Source organism: Fusarium redolens (genome assembly GCF_020744475.1).
Source record: "Fusarium redolens strain MPI-CAGE-AT-0023 chromosome Unknown BKA55scaffold_1, whole genome shotgun sequence".
NCBI classification, from domain to species: Eukaryota; Fungi; Ascomycota; class Sordariomycetes; order Hypocreales; family Nectriaceae; genus Fusarium; species Fusarium redolens.
In genome coordinates, this window is record NW_025763664.1 from 3,645,507 (window position 1) to 3,670,931 (window position 25,425).

At 51.3% G+C, this 25,425-nt stretch overlaps 2 protein-coding genes across 2 annotated transcripts; one reads left to right on the top strand and one right to left on the bottom strand.

Moving 5' to 3' along the window:
• The first annotated feature begins 221 nt into the window (after positions 1–221).
• BKA55DRAFT_35695 (uncharacterized protein) lies at positions 222–21,821 on the top strand. The gene is made up of 2 exons (XM_046185830.1): positions 222–19,951; positions 20,007–21,821. Exons 1-2 carry the CDS (start codon positions 320–322, stop codon positions 21,474–21,476), a joined length of 21,102 nt encoding a protein of 7,033 aa, XP_046056921.1. The 5' UTR covers positions 222–319; the 3' UTR covers positions 21,477–21,821.
• A 344-nt stretch (positions 21,822–22,165) lies between these two features.
• On the bottom strand, positions 22,166–24,436 carry BKA55DRAFT_588663 (uncharacterized protein; the record flags this gene model as incomplete). The annotated part of the gene is made up of 2 exons (XM_046194829.1): positions 22,166–23,334; positions 23,374–24,436. The coding sequence occupies 2 exons, from the start codon at positions 24,434–24,436 to the stop codon at positions 22,166–22,168; spliced, it is 2,232 nt and encodes a 743-aa protein (XP_046056922.1).
• Positions 24,437–25,425: the final 989 nt, after the last annotated feature.

Sequence of the window (25,425 nt, forward strand, 5' to 3'; positions counted from 1 at the left end):
TTGAGATCTACGGTAATACTTGCCTAGCCATCAAACGTACAAGTCAAGTTTTAAGAATTAGCGCCCAGGCCTCCCATGGCAAATGGCTCATCGCCCAGCCCAGAAGGCCAGATCAAATCTAAGACCCGCTACGATCCCCATTCTATTTCAGCTTGACCAACGACGTGCGACCCCAGCCACCGCCTGTTTAGCGGGCCGCGACGGATGGGTCCCATGAAAGCTGGCGACGAGCTCCCGAAAACAAAACACCATCAAAACATCACACTCAAGAACCCCCCCCGACGAATTTCGCAACGCTGGTAGACCGTAAACCGGCGCAATGCAGCGAGAAAATCGCTCTCGGGGCCCCGAGAGCTCTCGCCGCCGGTGGTACGAGTCTCGCGACCGCGATCCCAGAGATCAGGGAGATTCGCGTCAGCAACCATCGCTGCCACCACAACAACAATCACAATATCCCCAACAACCAGTCCCGCAAATGTATCAACAACGCTCTCAGCAACGAGTATATGACCCGCAACTTTATGAACAATCTCCAATGTATCAACAATCACCGCAGTATCCGCAATTTCCACCACCTCCTCAGCAATATCAACAATCGCAACGTTACTCCAGCGCGCCGCCTCAGTCGGTGCCTGAATATAATAGCCCTTATCAGCCGCAGCATAATTCACAACGACCACAGACACCCTCAAGTGTTTTCTCGTCCTCAAGTGACACATCGACATCGCTATTAGATATCTCGCGATACAAGGACACGAAACAGTTTGGTGGTGTTTTTGGCACATTTTTCAAGGCGCCTTCAGACCGTGTCAAACAGCGTCTCCACAGAAAGAAGAAGCAGAAGCGCCGTGTGCTTTACTTTGGTAATTCATCATCCTCTTCTGTGAACTCTGACCTAGCCTACGGACAGGGATACGTCCGGCAACCAAAAAGCCGTACCCTGAGCCCCCGAAGTCAAAGCCGTGCCTCTGGTCAAGGCTATACCTTTTCTCCAGGTCATGGCCCGAGTCAAGGACATCGTCGGCGCAGCTCTGGGGGGTCTGATCGCGCATCGCGGCCGACTCCTCGGAAGAAGACCGCCGATGAAGAGATAATGGCCCTTGGCCAGCAACTCTCTGACTTAGCGCGGCGGTCCAAGGAAGACGAGCAACGCCTATCCAGCCGAGGATCAGGCAAGGGTAAGGCGGCTGCTCTGGGACTTGCAGCCGGCGCAGCTATGGCATCTGGTTATGGCCGACAGAAACCTGGCTCACGGGGATTGGGTAGCTCAAAGCAGCGCGTCGACACTTCGGATGATGACTCAGACTGGGAGGATGCCTCAGACGATGAGTCGTCTAGTAGTGATGACGCTGGCTCAGCTGCCGACTCAGAGCTTGCATATGGCATCGTTGGCGAATCTATCAAGCCCGCAGTCGGTGCCGCAGCAGTCGCAGGAAGTGCAGCAGCCACAACCGCTATGGCTGGCTCTAGAAAACCCTCAGGTCAAAGCGCAGCGTTTGACTACCGGCGATATGGAGACCGGGGTTCTATCGTTGACCCCCGCCTCTTTGGCCCCTACAACTCTCTTCGAGGCTCAATTAATACTCCATGTGGCTTCCGGGATGACGAACAGGCTGCTGCGTACCGCCGCGACTCTGCTAGCCTAGAAACTGGTGGACCAATCCAGATGCGAGATGTGTATCCCGTTCCTACCTCTGATCCCAACCGATTTGACGGAGGACGATTTTCAACGTCCGACAGGCGCCAGGATTCTTCAACTCGACCTGCGCCGGTTCCCCTGCAACAGCCGGTCCCCAAGCAGGCGGTTTCATCAAAAGTTTATAATGCAGAAAAACTTGATGACATAAACCGTAGGGAATCTCGGCAGCGCAAATCCGAACAGCCTGACGAAAAGGGCTGGGGCGGAGTTGCTACCGCTGGTCTTGCTGCAGCAGCGGTCGGTGCGGCCATGGCATCTTCATCATCTTCGCGAAAAGACAATCGCGAGAATCGTGATGCGAAGAAGCATGACCGTGATGACCGGGACCGCCGTGAGCAAAAGCGCATCGACCTGGAGCGCCAGAGAGCCCTAGAAGCGGAGGAGCAAAAACTCAAGGAGCTCGAGCATCAAAAAGCCCAAGAGTTAGAACGGCAAAAAGCCCAAGATCCGGAACGCCAGAGGCTTGACTGGGAACGACGCCTGGCCCACCACACCCAGCGACAGGAGACATTGGAGAATGAGCGTGAACGAAATGTGAAATGGGAACGTGACTACCGAGGATCGGATCCTGAGCCTATCTTCCCCAAGTATAATGATGAGCGAAAATCTTCACGACATGATGATGATGATGACGATACCCCCACGGATAGAACGGAGAAGAAGAATGTTGATGTTATAATTGCGTCTCAAAGGGACCAGGGCGAAGGTGGAGTCTTCCGTATTGAATCGGGGCCGGAGTTCCAAGTGTTGCGTGAGCCCGTTGTCCAAGCTGACAATAGCGAGCGTGATGCGACTCAAAATGGTCGCGACCTTCCTCTGCCTGTCGGTGCTGGTCATCGCTCTCTAAGCGACCCAACTCAATCTGCACATGAGGCCATCGATCCCTTCCAGTATCAAGTTGCGGATGATGCATTCACCATGTCTCAAACAACCACACCTGGCCGCCCCCTTACACCTAATGTTGTCACCATTGAGCGCGAGCCCAATTTCGACGACTCACCGCCAAGTACTTCCGCAGCCGACGCTCGGTTAAGCCGACGAGACTCGTTCGAGATTGAGCGTATGGTTGACGAGTACCGTCGGGAGGCTCAAGAATCATCACAACGTCACGATACTCAAGCTGCTCATGAGTTCGAAGAGGACGAGCGAAAGGCCAAATCTATTCTTGATGAGGCCAAACATGCCACGATTCCTGTTGCAGCTGCCGCAATAGCATCCGCCGTTGCAGTCGAACATGAGCGCTCCCAAGAGCACAAAAACCGTGGTTACCCGAACAACAGATCTCAAGATAGCTCAAGAGATCGCAAGGATACTGTGCAGGAGGAAGCAGACAGGTACTACCGTGAGGCCTGCATCGCCCGAAAAATTGCCTCCGACGAACTACGATCTCGAAGTGCATCCCCCGAGCGATCTGTCGTCGACAAGTGGCAAGAAGATAAGAATGATCCGTTCACGATTGTCACACCGCCGACCATGGAAGACAAGCACCCGGATAATAACATGTTTGATGGACCAGATGCAGATGTGAAGATTGATAACAAGATATATCCCCGGGAAGAGCGCCATTTCCGAAACCTGGGTGATAATTCTTCCGCTCTTGTGTTGAGGTCAAGAGAGCCTTCACGAGAGCGTCCTGTCCTCAATCTGATATATCCTACCCCTGCCACAAGTCGCCAACATACGCCAGTCCCTCGAGCGCGAGGTACAAGACAGGCGGATGACGGAGTACCCACGCCTGACGATGTCAGCATTGGACCTAAGGGTGAGATCATCTCTGCTAGCGAACCCGTCTCTGTTGCCAAATCTGTTAGCTGGGGCGAGAATGAGACGAAGAGCTTTGATGTAGACACGCCAGAGAACCGAAGCGATTCCGACAATTACTTTCCTACTGATAAATCATCCGATAAGCCCAGGCCGAAGCTAAACAAGGCGAGCCGCTGGGGTATTCTTGCCGCGGCACTGGCTGGTAGCAGCGCCGAGCCACATAACGAACCTGATATTGTAGTGCCATCCAAGAACTCAGATATCCCCAGAAGCTTTCCGGATGAAGCAAGCAGAGATATCTCTGCTCACAGGGTTGAAGACGTTTCCGGTGACGATATAACACACGAACCTCCAATTCCTGGGCCCAAGCCTCCAAGCCCACATCCTCAACAGATGCCTGGCGGCTTTGCAGATGACTTTGAGTTTGCTGCTACTCTTGCTGCGGGCCTGAAGGATACTGGCTTCAACCCCGACATTGTCATTGATGATCCCTCCTACAGTCGGCGTGACTCTCCTCCAGGGGTCCAAGAGGCAAACGGTGACTCTCATGGCAGCACAAATGGCAATTCCTGGTACAAGCGACCTTACGCCGAGGTCATTCCCGAGCCCAGAAATGATAACGTTCCGAAACTTCTCCCCGAGCAAGGGTTTGTTCTCGGGGAGGTTGAGACCCCTCAGGAAGCGCCTTCTGTTCGCTACGAAGGCGAGCGCGACATCAAGCCAGACTCGCCAAAGCCTGAAGACGTGCCAATTCCTCGCGACAGTTCTGATACTCCCAAGTTGAGCAAGCGAGAACAGCGCAAGCGAGACAAGTCTGACGTTGTTGTTGTTCAGGATGATGGAAAGATTGAGAACGTCAAAGCGGAGCCGTCACCTTTAAGGGAGATTGGCGAGGAGGTATGGGAAGATACCACTCGCAAGAGAGGAAAGAAGGATCGCAAGGGCCGCGATTTTGATGACATGAGCCCGAGAACTTCTTCTATCGATCACTACGCAAGCTCGTCCCGCGACGCCCCAGATCATGATCTTGAATCGAACAACAGTCTTGCGGACTACGATCGCAGCCAGAGCTTCAACGCTGCGGATATCGCCAAGGTGGCTGTGCCAGCCCTCGCTTTGGGTGCCCTTGCCTCCTCAAGTTCAAGAAACACACCCTCTCGTGACGTTCGCTCCGAAGACGAGCAAGACGTTCCCAAGAAGTCGCACAAGCATTGGAATGACGACGATCACTACTATGACGACGACAGATCTCGCGTCTCCGCCCCTGTGAAGCCTTCGCACCATCGCCATTCATCTCGAGACGTATCCTCCCGGGACGTTCGATCAGACGATGAGCGGGAAGGTCACAGGCATTCAAGCAAGCATAGGAAGGACCGCGATTCTCGCGACGATACCAGATACCGAGGTTCTTCTACACTGGACCCCACTGATCGACGGTCCGCAAGACGAGGAGCATCTCGAGATCGTTCAAGGGACCGTTCAAGAGATCATAGGTCTAGAGAAAGGTCTAGAGACAGACCTAGAGACAGGTCAAGGGATAGAACAAGAGATCGATCTCATCACAGAAGGTCTGACGATGATGAGAGGCCAAAAAGATCGAAGCGTCACTCCTACGGCCATGACTCGCCAACCCGGTCATTAGCAACCTCCGAAATATCTGTTGGCAGTTCAAGCAGCAAGAGAAGTAAGAAGTCGAAACGAAGGAGTGGAGCCGAAGAAGACTTCGACGACAACAGAGAGAGCCCATCAGATCGAAGACGTGACTTCTTTGACGACCGAGATGTTAGCTCTGTCGTATCTGAGTCGCGTGGAGATGACCGTCGGCGCGAGAGCGGACATAGACGCAAGTCTTCGCGTTACGATGATGACGACGTGAAATCAGTTGCATCCATGCCTGACTCGTCTCGCCGGGACAGGGAGTACAAAGAACGTAGAACTCCTGAGAAGCGACCAAGCAGCAGTGTTCTTTCTAGCCTCTTCAAATCACGCAAGGACAAGAAGGATTCTTTTTTAGATAATGCCGGCACCCTTGGCGCGGGTGTCGGCTTAGCGAGTGCAGCAGCCATTGTTGCATCTGATGCTGCTCGTTCCAACGCCGCCGATACCTCATCAGATCACGAGAATTCTGTCTCTCGTGATGGCCGCCCTCGTGCGCGCAGCTTCGAACTGGTTGACCCCGAAGTCGTGCCCCGCGTTATCAAACCAGCCATTGACCCTCAATATGGCGATCTCCTTCCACTACCTCCTAGTGAACCAACTAGCCCTTCTTCTGGTCCGGAGGAACTACCTCCTCTTCCTGACAGCAGGCCTGATACCCCCCCAGAGGAGCGTATTATCCGACGAGATTCGCGGACTCATCAACGACGCCGTAGCGTTTTTGACACGCCCACGAAATCACCCAGTCGAACCGCTGTTCCTATCGCCCTTCGTTTGGGTAACAGGTCAAATCCCGCTTCTCCTGTTAGCTTCAAGGCATCCCCCGCTAGTTCGCCTATCACGTCTCATTCGGATGCCGTGGTCATGTCAAGGCGAGCAGCTCGACCAACTTCTTGGGACAACAGTCGAGAAATCATGCCTCTGTATCTTCTTGAACACTCACGGCACCAACAACCAACAACTGGCTCAGTGCTACCTGCGCTCCCACCCAGTGAGCCTAGCGAGACTTCTGCAAGGAACTCACCCGAATCCGAGTTCCTTAAGCATAGTGACGATTATTTCGGCTCTGGACTTGACTTTACTGGGCCTGATCTTCGTGTTGACACCGAGCTCTCGGAGCAGCATCCCAAGGACTCTGTCGCAGGATCTCAGGAAACCACGCCTCGCGCAGAGTTCATGCCCATGCTTCCAGGCCCTCTCCCTTCTGATGCTGCCGAAGAGCATGCGAAGGAACCCACGACTCATCTCCCGATGTCTGTGGAAACCATCAATAAGGATATGGAAACCGACGTCTCCTCTGCTTCACCATTGCCTTTTAATGCTTCTGCTGTGGCTGTTCCTGCCGCCTTGGCTACTCCTGCTTTCTTCGAAAGCCAGAAACGCACTGACTCGCCCGCAAACAAAACGGATGACCTCACATCTCCTGATGGGCGTTTCTCGGACGCTCTCGAGGGTCACTCAGAGCAGATATCACCAGGAGAAGCTGTTCTCAAATCTCTCACTGCCGATCTGCTCATAGAGCCTTCTTCTCGATCTGCCACCGAGCCTGTTGTCGTGCCCGTCACTGAACCTGTCACTGAGCCCGTCACTGAGCCCGTCACTGAGTCTATTACTGATCCTATTACTGAGCCCGTTACCGACGCTATGACTGAGACTGCACCTAATTCTTCTGCAATTTCTGCCGAGGTTACCACATTCAAGGAATCCGCAACTCCCGAACAAGATGAAGTTGCTGTTGCCACTAACGAAGCCCTCGAGCCTATTCTTGCAGACTTGTTAATAGAGGATAACACCCGAGGACTCGCAGTTGGGCCTTTAGTTGAGGATGTCACAGCACTGTCTCCAGAATTTTCGTCACAACCCGTCGAAGAGGCAGCCCCCGAGATAGTTGAGCCTTCCGATGACCAGAAAACCAAAACTGCTATCGACACTACTTACGAAACTCCCGAACTCATCAGTGCGCCGGACAGCATATCTCTCACAGAACCCATTGCTGAAGATGTCTCAGTAAGTGGTTCCACGACGAAGTCCGCGGCTCAGCCTATGGAAGAAGAACGAATTACCGATACTGCTCGCGACATTACTACCGGCGTGACCAACCCTATTACCGAGCCACAATCGGTAGCAGCTATTGGTGCCCATACTGAGCCTGCTACTGAAGACCCGCAAACACCGTTCGTAAAGCCTGAGGATGCCGTCGCCCAGCGCGCAGAAAATGAGATTACCACTGAAGAGTGGTCAAACATGAACGCAAAGGACAGGAAAAACATGAAGAAAAAGCTTAAGAAGAAGGGACTTGAACCGATCATTCAAGATTCATTCGACATTCCAGTCCTGGCTACCAGGAAGGATGACCATGCCGTCCCAGGCGACGAAGCTGCCGCAGTGAATGAATCTTCTGAAACAAAGCCGGCTGTGGATGAACCCGAGCCCACCCACGAATCGACACCCCAGCCCTCTGAGGATCCTTCTGCCGACCCATTCGCCACTGAAGAAGTCGCGAAACCCCAAGAGCCTACGGCTTCGCATCAGGAACAGCACACGACCGCACGTTCTGAAGAGGCACAGGATGTCGATGAGCAAAACAAACCAGTCGATTCGAACTCATTGGCGGACCGAGAAGCCGAAGAGTCACCAAGAGGGCTAGACAACGCCATTGAATCTGTGGTACCACTAATTGAGCCTGAACCTGTAATCGAATTCTCTGCCAATGCTCAAGCTGCCACGGAGGCGACTTCCAACACCGCTTCAGCTATTGCTGAAACGGCTTCCGAAGAGCAACCAGTGTCTCCATCCAAGAGTAAGAAGAAAAAGAAGAAGAGCAAGACGCAGCAGCCATCAGAAGAGGAAGCAACTCCTGTAGAACCAACAATCACTGAAGTTGAAGGCACAGCTCCAGTTGAAATTCCTGAAGCTGAAAAAGATGCCTTTGATGCTTGGACAGAGCCAGTCGCGCCCACTGAACCCCCCGCTGAATCATCTGAAACAGTTGCTCATGGCGACTCAGGTTCTATAGTAGAACCACTCCCAGAGGTCCCTGTTGAGCCTGCTGATGCAGATGCATTCGATGCTTGGGCCCAACCAGATACCATGACTGAGAACGTAGATGCTCCGGAGAAGGCACTGGACAAATCTACAAAAACTTCTGACCCGGCTTCTGAAGCCCCGATTGTATCAACACAGGCTGACAGCGCCGCTAACCCCAAGTCAAAGAAGAAGAAAAAGAAGAAGAAGGGCGCTAAAGCCGATGATGAGCCAGCGGTGGAGAAACAAGGCGTGCCTCAAACAGGGGAACCTCTTCAAATTGAGGAAGCTGGAGACAATGAAGCGATTCAGGATACCAACAAGAGTTTGGTGGAAGAGCCACCCGTTCTGGTAGCTGTGACTAATCCTGAGCCCGCCGATGTTGCTCAAGACAATGAAACCTCGGAATCACAGCCTGTTTTGTTATCAAAAGACGATGATCAAGTTCTTGATCGTGGAAAGTCTTCTCCAGTCGAGGCTCCTGAGCCTGACGATCTAGAGTCTAAAGGTGATGTCGACTATCATCCGTCCGCTGGTGGTCTTCACACTCCCGCCAAAGATGCACGAAAAGACAGACAAAGCCAAGGATACTTTCCATCTGCCCTTCGTGCACTTCCCGCCACGGCTGGAATCTCTGCTTTCAAGAGGATGTGGGGATTCCGGGACCAAGCGCAAGCGCAGTCACAGAATAAATCGCGCGAACCTCAACCTGATGCTCAGACCCAGCCTGATGTAGCAAGTGCTGACAAGTCAGCGGTAACAGACACCAAGGCTGATATTACTACACCGAGAATCGATCGTGACGCTCCCGGGGATAATGAGCCTGCTAGCGTAAGCGCTGAAAACCCAGAAGTTGCCGACATCGAGCCAGATGTTCCCGCTGCAGACACCGCTCCCGATACGGATGCCAACAAAGCGGCTCGCACCACATTAGAGCCCCATATTTCTGAACCACTCTTCTCGCAAGGAGATCCACCGGCAGACGAATCTCAAGGAACTTCTTTTGGACTGGAGTCTTCCCAGGTCGATGAATCAGTTAAAGCCACCGAAGATGCCAATCATGGCATTCCTGCCGAGGATGAAGTAACAACCACCCTGGACACACAGTCCACCGAGACCACCCCGGTCCCGGCTGCTAAGGAGGCATCCGCCGAAACGTTAGAAGACAATGGCACAAGTCCTCCGGCGACAAGCGTGGTGGAAGCAGCAAGGGCTACTGAAGTCGGGACCGATGAAATCAAGCAAGACCCCTCCACAACAATTGGGGGTGATGACGTTAAGTCTCCGGCAAACGAGACCACCGAAGCTACCTATGAGGATTCAACGAAACCAGCTGAGGCTGGTCTTAGCCAGCTTGCCAAAGAAGAACCTATCAATCCAGCAGAGGACGACGATGCGAGACTTGCCGAAACAAGCCCAGAAGTGAGCACAAAGCCTGTCGAAGCCAGCACTGAAGAAGTGCCTAAAGAAGATGCCAGCAAGACAACTGAAGGAGAAAGTGCGAAGTCTATTGTGGAAACAACTAGCGAAAATATCGAAGCCGACGCAACGGGATCGAAGAGGAAGGCGAAGAAGAACAAGAAGAAAAAGAAGAACCAAGCTAGCCAGGATGAGGCTCCCGAGGAAGAGAACAAAGACATTGCCAAGCACGTTGAAATCAGCCAGGAAGTACCAGGTGGCGAAACAGCAGTAGAGTCTGGCAGAAAGACCCTTGAAATTCCGGTGCTAGATCCCGTGGTTGAAGCTTCTGGCCCTGTTGTTGAAAATGCTCTTCTTGATCAGAAGCCTGAAGACGAGTCGACACATGGCATAGTAGACGAACCAAGAATCAAGCATCAACCACAGTTTGATGATAGGTCGGTTGAGAAGGAACCTCAAGAGCAGCCACCGTTGGATACTGTTTCAGTGGAACCGCAAACTAGAGAACGGTTGCAGACTGATGATCAGTTAGCCGAGAACGGGCACAAGGAACGGCCACCGAGTGACGCTGAGCCGACTGAACCTGAAGTCAAAGAACAATCACAAACTGATGATCACTCAGCGGAGCATCACGTTCCAGATCAATCTTCGACCGGAGAAGAGCCAACTAAGCCTGAGGTGGAAGAGTTGGCGCACATGAATGACGAATCACCTGAATCTGGGCTAAAGGAACAGCCTCAAGCCAACGACGAGCCATCTCAGCCTGAAGCTGAAGAAGAGCCCCAAATGGGCGACGGACCGGCCGAGGCTGTGGCTAAGGAACGATCGCAAACCGATCTCCCAATGGGGCCTGATACCGAAGCACAGGCACCCACATTTGGCAAATCCACTGACCTTGATGTTAAGGATGAATCACAAACAGCAGACATATCAGTTGGGCCTGAAACAAGAGACGAAGCACATAGTGAGAAGCCAGTGGACGAACAGCCACTAAAAGAACTACCACCGACCGCTGATGACCTTGCCCCTACATTTACTCTTGATGAAGTCCTGCCTTCAGAGAGATCAGATACTCATCCTCAGGAAGTGGAAGCCACTGGGGAAAAGCCCTCTCTCGCAGTTGAGGATGCTGAAGCAGAGAGCGAGAAGGCAGAGATCGAAACCCTTCTCGAGAAGAAGGCGAAGAGGAATGGACGTCTTTTGAAGAAGGATCAAACACGTCTTACTGCCCTTGAAGAGAGTGCCGCTCGAAGGCTAGCGTCACCAGTCGTCCCTGAAGTCGAAGAGCCAGTTTCTGAGAAACCGATGGACCTCAGCAATACCGATGGACCCGCTCAGGAGTCTGAAACAAGCGACATATCAAAGAAGGCCGAGGGTACTCTGGACGATGACAACCGTCACCCGAAGGAGGAAGTGCCTTCTGCCAGACCTCCGGATGTCAGTGAAGTCCGCGCCAATGAAATTTCTACTGAAAGTGAGGCTCGAGATGCTGGTCAAACGACTGAGACCACAGATGCGGAAATGTCTCTGCCGGTTGTTGAAGGGACCGAGGAAAGCATTGATGTCGTTGACACGGTTGTGACTACTGAGCCTCAAGATGCTACAGCAGCTCCTGAAGGCGAAATTTCAGAGCTGGCAAGCACCAAGAAGTCTAAGAAAAAGAAAAAGAAGAAATCGGTATCTCTCATTGAGAACGAGGAAGTTCAAGATGCAGCAACACAGAACAGCGAACCGCCTGTTTTAGTATCCGAACCTGAGCGCCTGGATCAGCCTACAGCCAGTGTCAACGAAGTGCCGGTTGCCGAACCTGTTTCCCAAGCCTTAGTTTCCAAGGAGCCGTCAAATGAAGTGCCATCAAAGGATGCTGAACAGCCCGACATCCCTGCTGTGAGCCATCTCTTGGAGCCTACAACCGAGAGTACGGCCATTGAAAGCCAGCTTGAAGCAACTTCGGCTGCTATTGTGGAAGAGGCCGAGCCAGAGACCTCATCTGATAAGAAGAGCAAGAAAAAGAAGAAGAAGAAGAAGAATGCTTCTTCTGACGAGCCAGAGAAGCAGCCTGAAGCCGAGCCTACACCCCAAGAACCTTCCGAGTCAACTTCTGGAGATTTGATCTCTGATAATGCCAAGAACTCTGCCTCACAAGAAGCAAACTCCAACGTTGCCCAGACTGCAGAGTCAAGCGGCATTGAACCCACAGAGACGCCTGTCCCTCAAGATGAGCCGTCGCCTCCTATTGAGTCGGAAGTGACAAACACTGTCGAGACTGCCCCAATAGATAATGAGCAGACACAGCCAGCTGATGCCAAGACCATCGTAGAAACCCCTTCTGCCCAGGAACCAACACCAGCCACCGAGAGGCCTGATATTGCAGCACCCGATGAACCTCCCTCCGAAAATCCTCCGAACGTCGAGGACCCCGATTCACCGGCGAAACTGTCAAAGAAGGACAAGAAGAAGAAGAAAAAGGCCGAAAAGAAGAAAGCTGCTCTTGAAGAAACTCAGCAAACTGAGACTGAGCCTGGCCTTGCTACTACTTCTCAGAATGCTGAAGATTCAGCCGATCCTGGAATCAATGCCCCAGCCGAAAATCCTCAAGACACGCACGATGAGACCCTTAAACAGACCGATGAAAACGAGACACCTGACACAGCGATTCCTTTGGAGGATAAAATGACTCCTCTAGCCGACGATATCAATGTACCAGATACCGGAAATTCCGGAGAGCTTCCAAGCGAAGAACCAGCTGGTCCTGAAGACGAGCGGGGTGGGTTTAGCCTCAGTCAATCCCAGACCGACCAAAAGAAGAAGGCTAAAGACAACGATTTTGAAATCCTGCAGGACCCCGAGACCAACCGTCCAACGGAGCCGGAGACGATTCCGGATCCGGAAAAGCAGGACGTCGCCGCCGCCGCCGTGGATGAGGCCCAGAGCCAAGGATCTACCGAGGGTACAAAACGGAAGGAGGACAAGAGCATAGCTGGTGATCTTGAAGCCTCTGTCGAGCCCGAGACGAAGCTGGAGCCGGAATCGGAACTGGGACAGGAACTAGAAGACAATAAGGAGTTTGCTGGCTTGTCAAAAAAACAGATCAAAAAGTTGAAGAAAGCTAAGGCTCTGGCTGCCTTGGACTCCTCATCCAAACCACAGACGCCCAAGGGAACCGAAGCCTCAGAAGAGGTAACATCGGAACCTTCGGCTGAAGCTGGATTGGAGGAGTCTGAACCAAAGCCCCAGGTTCAAACCGAGCCTGTTGCTCCAAGCCCCACCGAGGCAGACCCAGAGCCTGACTTTAAGATTGAGAAAGAAACACTCCCGGAGATTGAGGAGATTGTACCTATAATTGAGCCTGTCATTGAAGCTGAATCCGAGTCGAAAAACGAGACTCAATCTCTGGACAACACCAATATTCACTCTGCGACTGGACAAGCCATTGCTGAGCCTGAAGCTGATGCCGACATCCAGGCATCACAACTCGAATCTAAGCAACAGACAGCCCCCGGACAGGATATCATTGTTCCTGCACTGGAGGTTGATTCTGAAGATAAAGCCGCTAATCTTGGTAAAGAGCCAATTACTAATAGTACAGTTGAGCAGAAGAGCGCGGTGGAAACAGATGGCTCATTAGAATACTGGGCTTTGCCAAGACAAACACTCAAAGAGCCTCTTGATACGATTGAAGTCTCTGGCTCAAAAGCTGAGGCGGAAAAGGAGGCCGATGTCGCAGCCAAGCCAAATTTCACGGAAGAGCGTATTCAAGATCCCTCACCCTCTTTCGTAAGGAAGGATGAGATGAGAGACAGCACATATGCCAGGCTATCTGAGGAAGCTGCTGCTTCGACGGTGCTCGAGTCTTCTTTGTCCATTGAGAATGTATCGACAGACGCACCTCTCGAATCCGCGGATGAAATTGCTCTAGGACAAGCCACTGATGATAACATTGAGTCTCTTCCGCAGCTGTCTCGAGCTTCTGCAGAACCCTCTTCAGAGCTCGACTCCGTCAGTGGGAACACTGATTTTCTACGTGGCACCAAAAAAGGCAAGCCAGATCACACCCGGGAGCTCAGTGTCACAAATATAGCTGCTTCTGATATCATTGCCTATGATGCCTTCATCTCCTCACCACAGCAGATTGCAATGAAGGCAGCTGAGCAATCTCCTCTAGACATAGAGTCTCTTGAGGCCAACCCCTCGCCGCCGGGCACAACTGAACAAGCGCCTGAGTGTCTGGAAATCTTAGATATTCCCGCCCAGCCCAAGTTGGCGAACCCTGCTTCTCAGGCTCATGAGGAGCCGCATACTCTGCCTATCCCGTTCACCGTTGATGCGGGTATTGGTGCTTCCAGTCCAGAGATAGCGCCTACAGCTACTTCTGTACTTTTCAAGAATTCAGCAGACCCTGGTCACGGTATCATTGAGGCCCCTGAAAGTTTGTCTCGCGCAGAGAAAAAGAAGTTGAAGAAAAAGAACAAGCAGAAGGCTGTCAATGAAGATGCCGAGGAGGCGGAGGAGCCTAGCAAACCCGTCGACGTCGACACCCCTTCAAACCTTGCAGTCGTTCATGAATTGATGACACCTGCAAATCCTCCAGCAAACTCCGTAATTAGTGCTGCATCCACGTCTGAACCAGGGGTAGGCTTGGGAGCCTCTGATTCCTCTGCATCTGCCGTGGAATCCAAACCAATGATTCCTCTTCAGATTGCTGTCGACGTAGAAAATGAGAAACAAGACCGATCTACGACGAAGAGGACAACAGAACCCACTTCTGAACCATCCTCTGGGCCCGCTACTTCTGAAGGCAAAATCAAAGCATCGGATGGTGTAGGCAGCCTAGAATCCGAACCAGTCAATGAGGCCGATGAAAACCAAGTGGTCGGGGATCTTGCGACGGCGTTTCCGAGCTCTCAACATATACCAGGAGCGACTATTGATCTAGCCTCTTGTGAACGTGAGGTTGTTGAACCTTCTCCTGGCCGTGATTTCAGTGCGCCCGAGAAGATTTTACCTGATTCTCCAAACCAGGGCATTGATACTACAGGCGGGAAACATCCTCAATCCTCAGGCCCTCAACGAGCTGAGAATGAGTTTACTACCGAAGAGTGGGATGCCTTCTCTTCCAAAGACAGGAAGAACATGAAAAAGAAGTTAAGAAAGATGGGTCTTGACCCAATCATCCAGGCTTCTTTTGAGCCGACCCATTCAATTGGCAAACCTCTGCCCGAAGTTGTGTCCGAAACGAGACCTTCCATATCTCAAATCGAGCCAATTAGTGCCGAAAGTAGCGGACAACCTGTGCAAGATCTGGAGGCGTCAAGGGCAGTGTCACCCTACGAAGGCGAGAACAGCATCTCTACTAGTAAAGATAATACTGGGAAGGGAACGGCCTTCGAAATTGGCAATGACCCGGATAAGTCAATTGAGCCTGCACCAGAACCTCGGGATACCCACGAGCGCTTTCTCGTAGACGCAGCACCTGCACCTGAGACACAATCAATCCGTGAGACTGAGCTGGATCAACAGAAGCCGCTGGACGGTGATACTAAACATTCTGCGATGCAGAAAACCAAGAGGGAAATGAGCAACGACACAAAGACGGATGACGACGTTCGCGCTTTGACCGAGCCACAAATCGTGGCAGAGACACCCATGTTTTCTGAAGACAATCAGCACGCGCCTGATGCGCAGGAAGACGTCCATGGTTCTCTGCTGCCTGAGAACGCAAACATACAGGAGCCGGGAAGTGATGGCGCACCAATTCCATCAACTATCGCGCCAAAGTGGGAATCACCACCACCGAGCAAGCCAAATCAAGAAGTGAAAACAGAGCAGCTCACTAGCCAAGCCCCCTCGACTCCAGACTTAGAACACTCGTCCACAGATATTCCAGAGATCGATGCGGGGCTTGTCGGCGCTACATGTGCCGTAGAGACGCCGACACAACAGGAAATACGGGAAGCCAGAGATGAAGTGGCACCAGCTCTAGCATCTGACAAAATGTCAGAGGAGACCAAGGAGACCAGAGAACACCAGGAGTCTGTCCTTGTACCAGCAGAGAGTTTCACATACGGCGATGAGCCAGCCGATTCTGCTGGGGTTGATACGGACCACGAAGCCTACCTTCCTGCTGCTGAGCTTGCTCAAAAGCATCAAATTGACAACAATTATGGCGCGGTCATATTCGCTCCATCAACAGATCACCCCCCAACCATGATTGAACATCCAGCACTTGGCGTCCCACAAGAATCCCCCGAACAAGCGATGAGCCTTGATTTGGCTGAAACTAGCAATGCTGATAACTCAGCCCAGGCTTCCAGGTCCCATCTGGACACCGAAGAAAGCTCTGGCCCACGAGTGATTCCTGTCAAAGAGTCTGATGAATCTATGCACACAGGCGCACCTTCAACTTTAAAGGATGTGGAGTCGTCTGAGTCGACAGAACCTCGGCACGATGCCACCACACGATCAGCGATTAAGGCCCCTGATTCAAGAACCGACACATTAAATGTCTCTCCATCTGATGCACATGCCGAGATGTTCCAGGGAGATATTGTCAATATCAGGCGAGGCGACGAGAGTGTCACTCCTTCAGAGAAGAAAGAAAAGAAGCAGCCTTTGCCGAATCCATCCATTGCTACTCTTATACTAAGCAATGCCAACGAAGAGTGTGCAGTCTTGGACGATGCCCAAACACAACGGGAGATTCAAAACCAGCCAAAGCCTGTTGATGGAATATTGAGCGATCTTCATGAAACCCAACCAGAAACCGGACTTCTCACCATTGATCAGGTTGGGATCGATAACAGAGCAGCACCAGCCAAGTCGGGTACTATCTTCCTGGAGCCGGAATCACCATACGTACTAAAGCCTACAACAGCCGCAGCTGAGATCGAGAGTAACTGTCACCCCGGTATGCCTGACGAATCAACTGTACCACCAAAGCGAATCGGAGAAGCAACTCAGATGGAAGATGCAACTAAACTGCACTTCCAGAAGGACAAGAATATGAAGACGAGCCACGCTTTGGAAGCGTTAATGACAGAAGAGAAAACTTCCCCAGACCTATCAAGCCGGACGCACACCGAGTTCCCCCGAGTTTCTGACAGCATATCGATTCTGGATGATTCAAAACTGGACGATAGTGCCCAAGATGTTGTGCCGAACCTCGTACATGTGCCTGAGACCCCAGGGCCAGGCCAGGCATCACGTCAGGCCACAGAAGGAAAGCAATACCTCGGAAACAAATACAAGGATGGCCCTATTGTTGATTCAACTGTCGCCGAGAAGGAAGAGACGGGGTTCCTTCTTCGAGATTTCAGTACTGAACACCCCACTGTCAAAACTACACAAAGTCCTCCCCCCACGACAAGTAAATCTTCTACTCTTAGCAAAGGCGAGCCGTCGCTAGCGCAGGTTGAAGCAAATACATCTGTTGGGCCTTCACCAAGACAAGTCTCTGAACCTTCGCCTGTTGCCGCAGAAGTTCCCCTTGTAAAGTTGGCCAAAAAGGAAAAGAAGAAGCAGAAGAAGAAGCAGAAGCAAGCGGATCATGAACCTGTCGAGGCAACAAGAGAAATGCATCAAGGTGTGCTATCTGATCAAGTTGTTTCTGACCATCCTGTCAACAACCGTCTTCTCTCAGGACCGAATGCCCCAGTTTCCGAAGAGCTTGTGACGACGGCCGTGTCAGACGATTTACGGTCAATACTGATCAAGAAGGAACCCAGGAATAAGGAAGAAACAGACAAGCAGCCACAGGATGGTGATCTAATCCATACCAAGCTTTTTCTGCCCGGATTGGCAATCGAAAGTCAGCCAGATGCAGCCGTTCAAGTTGCATCAGGTCGTGGAATAAGTGATAGAGCTCCTGCTCCGACCAAAGATGGTTCCATAGCCCCAGAATCTCCTGTGGTAACTCCCACCGTGCGACATATCCCCGCAACTACACTTGCACATGATACTGTGGGCAAGGATGCGGAAATGACACCAGCTTCCGCGAGCCATTCCATTACGCCAAGGTCAGAGGAGACCAGGTCGAGTGAAGATGCACGCTACAGAGGCATGGCCTCGGAGGAAAGAACCAGTCTCTCCAATGGGCCACCAAGTTTGACCGCGACAGTGACAGAGCCGCGTGACACCAAATCTATTGACAAGTTGTCGAAGAAACAAAAGAAGAAAGCCCATGAGTTAGGCTTGGAAGTGAGATCTGCTGGACCATCAGTCTCACCAGAGCACGCATCTGCCAGTGATCGAGATGCTCAGCTTTCACTTGCAAATGAGACAATACAGCTGAAAGAAACTGACAGATCAGCATCGCAAGTGGATGAGCACCTACCACTCCAAGGGTATCCTATTATTGGAATTGCTGCTCCCCCTGTCATGTCTTCTCAAGAAGCTGATCTACCCTCGCCTGAGGGCTGGACACGCCCACTTCCTTCATTTCCACAAGACCAGCTATCTGGAACGGATGATCTCTCGGTTGCATCGTTTCTTGCCCCAGTACAGCGTTCTGAACACGCTGCGTCTCAACCCTCAGGGGCAGGATCCGACACCCCATCAGCCTTCGATGCAAAAGAGGAAAAGAAGAGCCTGGGAGAATCCGAGCCGACTTCCATATCTCCGAAAGGATCTCCTGATGCTAACCCACAAGCCGTAAAGGAATCTACAGATCAGCTTGTACGCTCTTCAAAGGTTACAGCCGCCACTTCGGCGGTTTCGAAAGATGAACCAGGCCTGCATAAATCCAGCAAGCCCAGTACATCGACGTTTGCTGGAGTGATTGCAGCCACTGCCGCAACGTTCAGCTCTGCCATGTTCGGGGATTGGACAGGAGGCGACAAGAGTAAAGGCGCAAGAAAAGAAGAAAAGAAACCAGAAGGCGAGGATGGCACCAGGGAAGAAAGTAATAAGGAACCGCAGAATGGTAGGAAAGGCGCAACCAAAAGCTCAAATGACACCAGATTACCTGCAAGGGGTATTGACAAAAGTCCACTGGGAGAGAACCTGACGCACCGAGAAGTCCAGGATGTGAGGAGGAAGAAACCGGAAAAAGGCTTCGCCAGTGGTAGTGCGGACCACAAGGAAAGAAGTCACGACATTGCTACGGATGCTAAAGACAAGAGCGAACTGGCAGAAACAAAGCTAAAAGCTTCAAAAAAGTCAAATAATGTCACATCGTCTGTTGATGAGATGCTGTTCGATGCGCCAGGAAAGAAGAGGCGCTCAGAGAGCTACGAAGGAACATCGGAAGTTCGTGGCACAGCTGAAGGTCCTTCGACCAAGCCGAAGAGAGAGCGCAAGTCAACTTCGCGGCGGTCACATGCAGAAACTTCAGACACGATGGAAAGTCCGGTGCTTGGCAAAGGAGAGTTGGAGCTGTTCAGAGGTTCCCCCAAGCCTCTTCTTCGCCGTGGATCTGACGTTGAGGAGCCTAAGAGCGGTCTATTACGAGAGGACAGCAAGACATTCACACCACTGATGGGAACGGAATCAGACATTAGTGATCTACGACGATCGCCAAGCAGACTCTTGGAGCCAGTCCCAGAGGTTCCCGAGGCCGAAGTTGAGCCAGCCAAGGATATATTCGCAACACCAAAAGCCAAACGCGACAGCGCTCCAGTTGGTGAGGCATTGAGCTTCCAGAGACGAAGTAGACGTTTGAGTGAAGAGGCACATCGTGACAGCGGATTTGGAGGAGAGTTATCAACTCTAAGGCAAAGCAAACCTTCTAGTCAAGAGGCTTTACGCGATAGTGGAGTGCATACCGAAGACTGGGCTGAAAGAGAAAGTCAAACACAGCCAGTTGCAGACCGCGCGGTGTTGCAAACTCCTGATCCACCGAGCGAGCGAAGACTGCGTCGATCTCCGCGAGGCACACCAGTGTTGCGAGAGCCTGCAGTACCAGGACCAACACCGGAGCCAGAAAAGAAGAAACAATATGGGGCTCTTACTCCAGCCGGCGCAGCTGTAGCCGCCGTTGCAGCGGGTGCGGGCTTAGCGGCAGCCCTACGAGGGTCTGAGCCTTCAACTCCAATTCCAACCACAAATTCCAACCCGACTTCATCATCAGTTTCTGGTCAGAGAAGCGCTTCAGACAATGCAACTCCTTCTCGTCGGTCAACACCACGTCTCGAGGGTTCAGGACGTCGCACTGTCTCTAACACCAGCCTCTCTCGGCGTCGGACCCCGGAGCCGCTTAAGTTGAGGCCTGATAGCCCAGGCATCAACCGCTCGTCAGGCACCCCCACACCACCGCTCCGCCGTGTTGACAAGCGAATGAGCAGTGATTTGCGGGCTCTACGTCAACAAAACACCACCGCCGCCGCACCCGTCAGTTCCACGCCTGTCGCAAATGAGGGTCGCGCCCGTGCCAAGGAAATGGCCGACGTCTATGTAAGTCTATCGCCAATAATTATCCCAATGTAATACGGCGCTAACAATAACAAAGGATGGCTTCGGTGAGGGTCGCATCGGCTCACCCCGATCGCCAACCCGGCCACACAGCATGCGCCGCCGACAAAGCATGCAGGTCCTCGAACTCGAGAATAAGGTCGAGCAGCTTATGGCCGAGAACCGAATGCTTACAGAAGCCCGCGCTATGGCTGAGACGAGCCTTAGTCAACGAGCTGCCAGCAGTCTAGCCGATCGCGATGCCGAAATCGACAATCTCAAGCAATCGTTACAATTTCTTCAGAACGAAGTCTCCAGACTTACAGAAGTTAATGACGGTCTTGCAAGCGCCAATGCCGAGCTTGCAAGCAAAGACAATGGCCGTGTAACTGATCTTGAGAGCCGCAATGCCGTTGTCACGCGTGAACTAGAAGAGGCTCGACGCGAAAAAGGCAACACCGAACAGTCTCTTGAAGCAAAGGACGCAGAAATTGCCGACCTTCGTGCCAAACTGAGTTCCGCCAAAGAGAAAATTCGTGACCTTCAGCGCCAGATTTTAGAAGCCAAGGCTGGCGACGACCATTTTCTCAACATCCGCGACGAGGATCATTTCGACCATCGTTGCCAACAACTTTGCTCTCATGTTCAGCAATGGGTGCTTCGGTTCTCCAAATTCTCTGATATGCGCGCTTGCCGCTTAACAAGCGAGATAAATGACGAGAAAACAATCGATCGACTCGACAACGCCGTTCTTGATGGATCCGACGTTGACGTTTATCTCCGGGACCGTGTGAAGAGACGCGATATCTTCATGTCCATGACCATGAACATGGTTTGGGAATTTGTCTTTACTCGCTATCTTTTTGGCATGGATAGAGAGCAGCGACAGAAGCTCAAGTCACTGGAGAAGCTGCTGACCGAGGTCGGCCCTATCGAAGCGGTACGCCAATGGCGCGCCGTTACCTTGACTTTACTGGCGAAGCGCGAAAGTTTCAAGCGCCAACGTGATCTGGATACAGAGGCTGTTGTTCAGGCCATCTTCCAGACACTGTGCAAGATCCTCCCGCCACCATCAAACTTGGAGGATCAAATTCAATCTCAGCTACGACGTGTCATGAGAGAGGCCGTTGGTCTCTCGATCGAGATGCGGACGCAAAAAGCTGAATACATGATGCTGCCGCCTTTGCGACCTGAATACGATGCGGATGGTGAACTTACTGCGACAGTTCAATTCAACGCATCGATGATGAACGAACGAAGCGGCAACATTACAACCTCGAATGAAGATCTTGAGGCTCAAGGTGCCATTGTTCGGGTTGTTCTTTTCCCACTTGTCGTCAAAAAGGGAGATGATAATGGCAAGGGCGACGAAGAGATAGTGGTATGCCCTGCACAGGTTCTTGTGCCCCGCTCCAAGGGTCTATTTGGTGGCGCAAGTGATGGTGGGAGCACTTCCATCGGCGCTCGGAGTCATATTAGTCTTGTGACTGAGACAATGGGTCAAACTGAGGTAGATTATGTAGATTAAGGGATACAGGATATGGGAAGATACCACTTGGGAAAGGAAAATAGGCGGTGTTTTGGGCTTTGATATTTCGGGGACAAACGCACTACGAGTGAGCATTTCCTTTGTTTGTTTATGGTTTGGGAATGAAAGGGGAAAGGGTCTCACGATCTCAGTTTTATGTTTTGCTTTTCCTAACTCCTTTTTATGTTATGCGTGGGTTGATCAATGGCGGTTCGATCTTGTTCGATTTCACACGTCCTTTGATATTTTCATTCTTTTCTTTTGCTATTTATCTGTGTCTGCAATGACATTTAATGTCTGAACGCTGGGGATTTGATGTATCTATTGGGTTCGATCTGTAAATTAGATCTGTTAATGACACGTTCTCATGACTTGTTAGTTATCGTCGGATCCATTGTTTGATTTGTCCTTACAAGTTGTGTATCGCATTAAACTAAAGTATCTATTGTCAAATACCAAGATGGCCAGGCATGGGTATCAAAAGCTGTCTACTGCCACATGGGCGATTCCATATTCATATTCGTTTCTCTACCAGGTACTCTTTAAGGCCAGAGGTTCTACCAAGTTCAACACGAACCCATGTTCACTAGGCGCCAAGCGTTATTAACTTTTCCCAAGAAAATCCATGGAACACTTTTTTCCTCTCCTTGGGGGTATAATATGTTAACAAAAACCATATCCTGGATTGCTTAAAAGCTTGAACCTATCCCGGAGTTGACTTCTGCCTTTCGTCGTTGAGCCTTCATGATAGATTCCAAGGTCTTTCCATCTTCCACCATGTTGCTGTCATCTTCTCGTGTTTCCTTGCTCTCGATGTCGTACCTAACTCGTCCAATGGGTGGCAAAGTCTGCTCCCATGCTTGTTGTAGGGGTCTTTTCAGGCTCTCTTGCAGGGTTGTTTGCATTGGACCTTCTAAAAGCTCCTTGGTCGGCTCTTCTGGCTTGAAATGCGGCTTCCTCGTTGGCGCTGGCATTCGCGGCATCTCCCCCCTTCTACGCCTATTGGTCCATCTCCACCCATCAAGTGAGACGGCAACCTTTTCTGCCTGCTCCTTTCCGTAAAAATGCTTAATTTTTCTGACCAAGTACCGGAGCCGCGTCTTGCGGCCCATCTTACCCTCCTCAAGATCTTGAAGCAATACCTCAGCTAGAGTCTGTATCAAAGGCTGTGACATATGCTGCCCAGTCCTTTTGCCCCAATTGATAGCGGTTTCAATATATCTAAGGCGCTGTCGGGTTGTCAGACCGGGTTTCTTCATGTAGAGCTGACATATCTCTTTCAGGAAGTCCATCATAAACACAATATTCCGTACGATAGGGGCTTTCAGCCGGGTAGCAGTTTTGGAGGAGCAAAATTCAGCGATCCGCCAGATGAGGTCTGGCGGTAGGTCCGGATGCGTTACTATAGCTTCTGCATGTCGTGCCCACATATACCAAGGAAATTTATGCTTGACTGACGTGCCTTCATTGTATGATTCCCAAAGCATGACGGCACAATACGGGTCTTTCTCCATCTTCATGATATCTTGTATAATCCCATGACGATCGCTCACCAATCGAATCGACTTGATCAATGTATCAAGGCGTCCAAAGGTTTCACTGGTGTGAGTAAGCGCCCTCAAGTTCGCTATGCGTTTCTTGGTTTCGCTGTGACGAGAGTCTAGAAGTATTGCTGCCCAGGAGTGCAGCTGAGTAGGCCCGATAATCCATTTGTATAATTGCTCTGGGCGTATTCCTCCCTGTGTCGTGCTCATAAGACGAATAGCCATGAATTGCCAGACTTCTGATTCTGCCCAATCTTGCGTGTCGTGAACATTGCTGGCGAGTGTGGAGAATTCATCTGTTTTAAGACCTGGAACTGCCGCCAATTTCAACAATAGCTGAAAAGCTAACGTGCGTTGGTCTGTGGTCTCATTGACCAACTGGAAGCAATGTTTCGTCAAAGCTTCAAATGTTTCTATTTCCGTCATACCTCGGACAGTAATTAATCGAGTCAATTGCATACTGCGGCGCAAGAGGCGGAATGATATAGGTCGCGTAGGATATTGCTCGCCCTGTGTCATTTCCAGTTGATTATGGCTGTGCATCAGGTCGAGGTAGTCACTCGTATCTAGTTGTAATCTTTCGTATAGAGCAAGTAATCTCAGAAGCTCCTCCAGGCAATCGAACGTAGAAGGCTGGGGTGTCATTTGCAATATTGTTTTGAGGCACTGGTGCCAAACATGGCCCCCAAACAAATCTTCAGTTGAGGAGGCCCGAGCACGATATACAGCGTGGATTATGTATATCCATTGTTTGGCGGCCGCGTTATCGAGGACTTTGGCCGGTGCTCGTTGTCTGAGATGATTGTCAAATGGATCGAGAGCCCGGATAAGGTCGTCTTTGGAAATCGTCCTTTCCTCGACCATTTTTAAGATTTGAAGAACATAGGGCTCGCATATCTTCTTCAATGCTTTTTCGTCTTCGAACTTGTAGAATTTGGCGAGCCGCTCGTTCATATCACCCCGGGCCTGTCCTATTGGCGAGAGAGTTATTGTCGCTGGCACCAGACCCGCCTCCGGTGGTGGTGTAGCCGCTGCAAGCTCGGCATTTTGTTCGTGTCCTAGGTCCTCGAGGTTCCTGAGAAAGCGCTCGAACAGACCAACCTTTTTTTTATGACGATCGTTTGGTGCAACAGGAGCCTCCCATGTCCATTCGCCAAGATTAACGGGCACTTCGATCCTCCAAGGAAATGGTGAAGCATGAGAATTAGGAATAACGGCAACCATATGTCGCTTGCCCAAACGACGCCGGCTCTCGAGAGGGCCGGCATATGAGCTTAAACTTCGACGAGGAATCGGACAGACGCGTTGAAATCGCTCAATGGCTCGGGCTAATTGGGCATTGGTGATCCAGACGCCGTCTGGTGAGCTTGCAACAGAGCACACACCCGAGCGCCGGCATAGTGCGGTATAGTGCATCGTCGAAGCATTGGAATTCCTCAAATCGCGGGATATAGTATCGTAATTCGGTTCATGTCGGCATCGTGACTATGCTCTGCGCAGAATTCACGTTAGAGCTGGTTTCTTAGTAACTAGATACCTAAGGTAAAGGTGCGTGAGAACTTTCAATTTGGAGCATTTGGCCCACACACGAGTGGCCAACCAGAAAAATGATATTACCCCAGGTTTTTTTTTAGTTCCATGAGCTAAGTGAATGCCTCAGGCTGTATCAATCCTTTATCTGCCTTGCTCCACAAAACGAGTCCCTGGCGTCTCCTGGCTCTGCGACAAGGTCTCTCGGGAGGGAAGCAAAAAGACTTGAGACCTTGAATAGGGCGTCTAAAAATAAATTGACAAAAGCATCCAGAGTTTATCTTTACTTACCCGACTATTTTTGTCACTTAGGACTTGGTCCGTAAGTTTTCTTACTTCCTCTCGGAGCTACCATATGGAGAACCGATGTGTTCAAAAGCCCCAGAGCCCCTTTTGCTGTATGCTGATACGCTGTGTCTTGTGGTCGTCCCTGCGTCTCCCTGCATCTTATTACGTCTTCTGATATTGACTGCATAAATAGTATCGATTCGGCTCAAAATTACATCTGACAAGGCTAGACTATAAGCTTCCGGGGTTTGTATACTTTCCGTCGAGGTTGCGGCGCATTCCATCGTTTTGACAGGCCCTTGATAGCCACAAGATCCCTGCCGCGGCTCCGGCTGGCCACTACGGTGAGCGTGGAGCTCCCCTAATTGGCAACATCAAGGAACCAGCCTGTCCCTGCTCGCGTTCGTCTAATACTCCGTAATCCGTACATACTGCTTGTCGCCTTCTCCTGAACACGATATTCGTCCTGATTTAATCAACATCACAACAAGACATCACATACGACACTTTCACTCTGCATCGATCAGCACCGCTCGATGGCTCTGTGTGACTTCTTATCGACCCCGACTACGTCACAGAGAAGCTAG